This window comes from Tachysurus vachellii, chromosome 24 (assembly GCF_030014155.1).
Source record: "Tachysurus vachellii isolate PV-2020 chromosome 24, HZAU_Pvac_v1, whole genome shotgun sequence".
NCBI lineage: Eukaryota > Metazoa > Chordata > Actinopteri > Siluriformes > Bagridae > Tachysurus > Tachysurus vachellii.
Genome location: NC_083483.1, coordinates 16,925,634 through 16,928,133, shown reverse-complemented (window position 1 = coordinate 16,928,133; position 2,500 = coordinate 16,925,634). Strand labels below are relative to the sequence as shown.

At 33.3% G+C, this 2,500-nt stretch overlaps 2 protein-coding genes across 4 annotated transcripts in view; both read left to right on the top strand.

Moving 5' to 3' along the window:
- Nucleotides 1-55, top strand: part of lpar2b (lysophosphatidic acid receptor 2b) — an 18,878-nt gene extending 18,823 nt beyond the window's left edge. Inside the window, exon 5 of the mRNA XM_060860170.1 lies at nucleotides 1-55. This exon is cut by the window's left edge and continues 189 nt beyond it. The gene's annotated coding sequence lies outside the window, so the exon portion shown is untranslated.
- Nucleotides 56-1,811: 1,756 nt separating this feature from the next.
- LOC132839654 (calmodulin-regulated spectrin-associated protein 3) overlaps nucleotides 1,812-2,500 on the top strand; it is a 14,691-nt gene continuing 14,002 nt past the window's right edge. For all 3 annotated transcript variants that reach the window (XM_060860751.1, XM_060860752.1, XM_060860750.1), the window contains exon 1: nucleotides 1,812-2,072. In XM_060860751.1, coding sequence (XP_060716734.1) covers nucleotides 1,964-2,072 — 109 coding nt within the window. In that variant the 5' untranslated portion in view covers nucleotides 1,812-1,963. The remainder of the gene's footprint in view (nucleotides 2,073-2,500) is intronic.

The following is a 2,500-nucleotide window of genomic DNA, read 5'->3' as shown; positions in this document are numbered from 1 at the left end:
TATTATTATTATTATTAAAAGTTATTGTTGAAATGTTCCTATTTATTTTAACATTGTATGTCGTGTGTAACTTCTAAAAGTTTAATATTCTGAATAAATACACAACATATATTCAAAAAACATGAATAATTAGCCAAAATAAAAAGAAATATCCTTAGAACAGATTTTTGTCTGGATGATTTGTTCCTAAACCCAAACTCTGATTAATCAACAGCAAAGACAGAAAAGTGAATGATGCAGAATTAATTATAAAGGTTCTTCTGCCCCCTAGTGGTAAAGAACACATACGATTCATATCATTTTACATTTACAGCATGTGTTAAGACTCCAGACACACATGCTGTAATACATTAACACTTACTGAGGATAACATCAACCTAAAACTTTATTTAATAAAGAAGAGTCTTGTAGTAAACTTACCTCTTACCCTGAGAGATGGTGGGACCAGTGGAGCAGTGCTGTAGATCTGAGGGTGTGAGGTGCAGTGTGAGGAGTGATGAGGGCTTTGAGGGAAGAGGGAGATGGTCTGTTTGTGGCTTTGTGGGCAATCATCAGTGTTTAAATCTGATGTGTTCAGCTCCAGGAGCCAGTGGAGGAACACAGCAGTGTGGAGAACTTAGGCAGGTTGAAGACAAGTCACACAGCTGCATTATGGATCAATTAAAGAGGACAAATCTGATACACAAACCTTATTCTGAAGATCTACTAGAAGTCGTCCAAGATCCAGAGATTAAAGAGCATGAACCAGGAAGCAGCTAGAGAAATTAAATAATAATAATGTAAACAATACATCTAATATTTAATGTTGCAGTTTCTGAGATCTGCTGATTCGCTCATAGCTCTGAGAGAGACATCTCATTACATCTTATTACATCTCATTACATCTCATTACATCTTATTACATCTCATTACATCTCATTACATCTTATTACATCTCATTACATCTCATTACATCTCATTACATCTTATTACATCTTATTACATCTCATTTCACCTTATTACATCTCATTACATCTTATTACATCTTATTACATCTTATTACATCTCATTTCACCTTATTACATCTCATTTCACCTTATTACATCTCATTACATCTTATTACATCTCATTACATCTCATTACATCACATGTTGATCTTTTAATTAACATCGGTTTAGTTCTACAGAACATCTGACTACATTTGATCAATAAAATACTGTAAACTATTATATATGATTTATTAGCAAGTGTAAATATCCTAAATATAGTCAAATTTACATAGAATTATTAAACTTGTAGCCGAGAATAAGATCAAGTTTAAAATAAAAGTTCTTCTTTCAGTTATTTATTTATTTTTGTAATGTATTTTGTTTTTGTCTGAAAAGGAGATGTGTATTCCATGTTTAATACTTTATGTTTTTAACAAGATAATTCTGCTTTATAATTATTTTAAATTATTTTGCTGACATTTAATTGAATATCGAATTAATTAATATTACATTACAATAATTATGTAATGTAATATTTTATAATTATTTAAATCTGTGTCAGTAGTGAAGTTATATTCAGCTACTAAATAAAGGGATAAACAGTCATTACATTTTAAACTCTATAATATTTATTTGCTTTGATACAAATGTCAGTTACAAATAAATTGAATTGAAAAAAAAAAGTAAAAAAGTAATAAATAAAATCATTGCATTGGTTTTGTTTAGTTTGATCTGAGGATGCTGCGAGGCCACGCCCAGTGCCACGCGATTGGACGAGGATGTTTGACTGACGTGTGTGTGTGTGTGTGTGTGTGTGTGTGTGTGTGTGTGTGTGTGTGTCACACATCCTCCTCTCCGCTCAGAAGACTGAAGGATGGAGAGAGAACAGAGGAAACAATAAAGATGAACTGATCCATTGGATGTAAAACAGAAGACTGAAATAAGATTATAAACATTTCCCAGTGATTTTCGGACCATTTGTGTGTTTGTCTGTGATGGTGGACTCGGTACCGGAGATCAGGCCTCTGGAGCGCTATGAGCCGAACCGAGCCAAAACCTGCGCCAGTCTCCGGTGGCTCCTGTGCAAAGCTTTCGGTTCCTCAGGTGAGAGTCATGATTCTGTTACTGCTGTGATGTCATGGGGAATAAAGCTGGTGTCAGGAAGGTCATGTTTCTGCTTCACCGCGTGGACACCATTCTTATTTATTTATTTATTTATTTAGCTCCTATTGCAGGCGCGCGGGTGTCACTTGGTAACTCCTGCTCGGTTCAGATTCTTATTCCAAGAGTCGATTCAACAGAATCATAAAATATATATACACACACACACACACACACACACACACACACATGTATACATTTACATGGGTTTAACTGTTTATATATATATATATATATATATACACACACACACACACACACACACACACACACACACACACACACACACACACACACATATATATAGATATATATATATATATATATATATATATATATATATATATATATATATAAACATTTATATACAA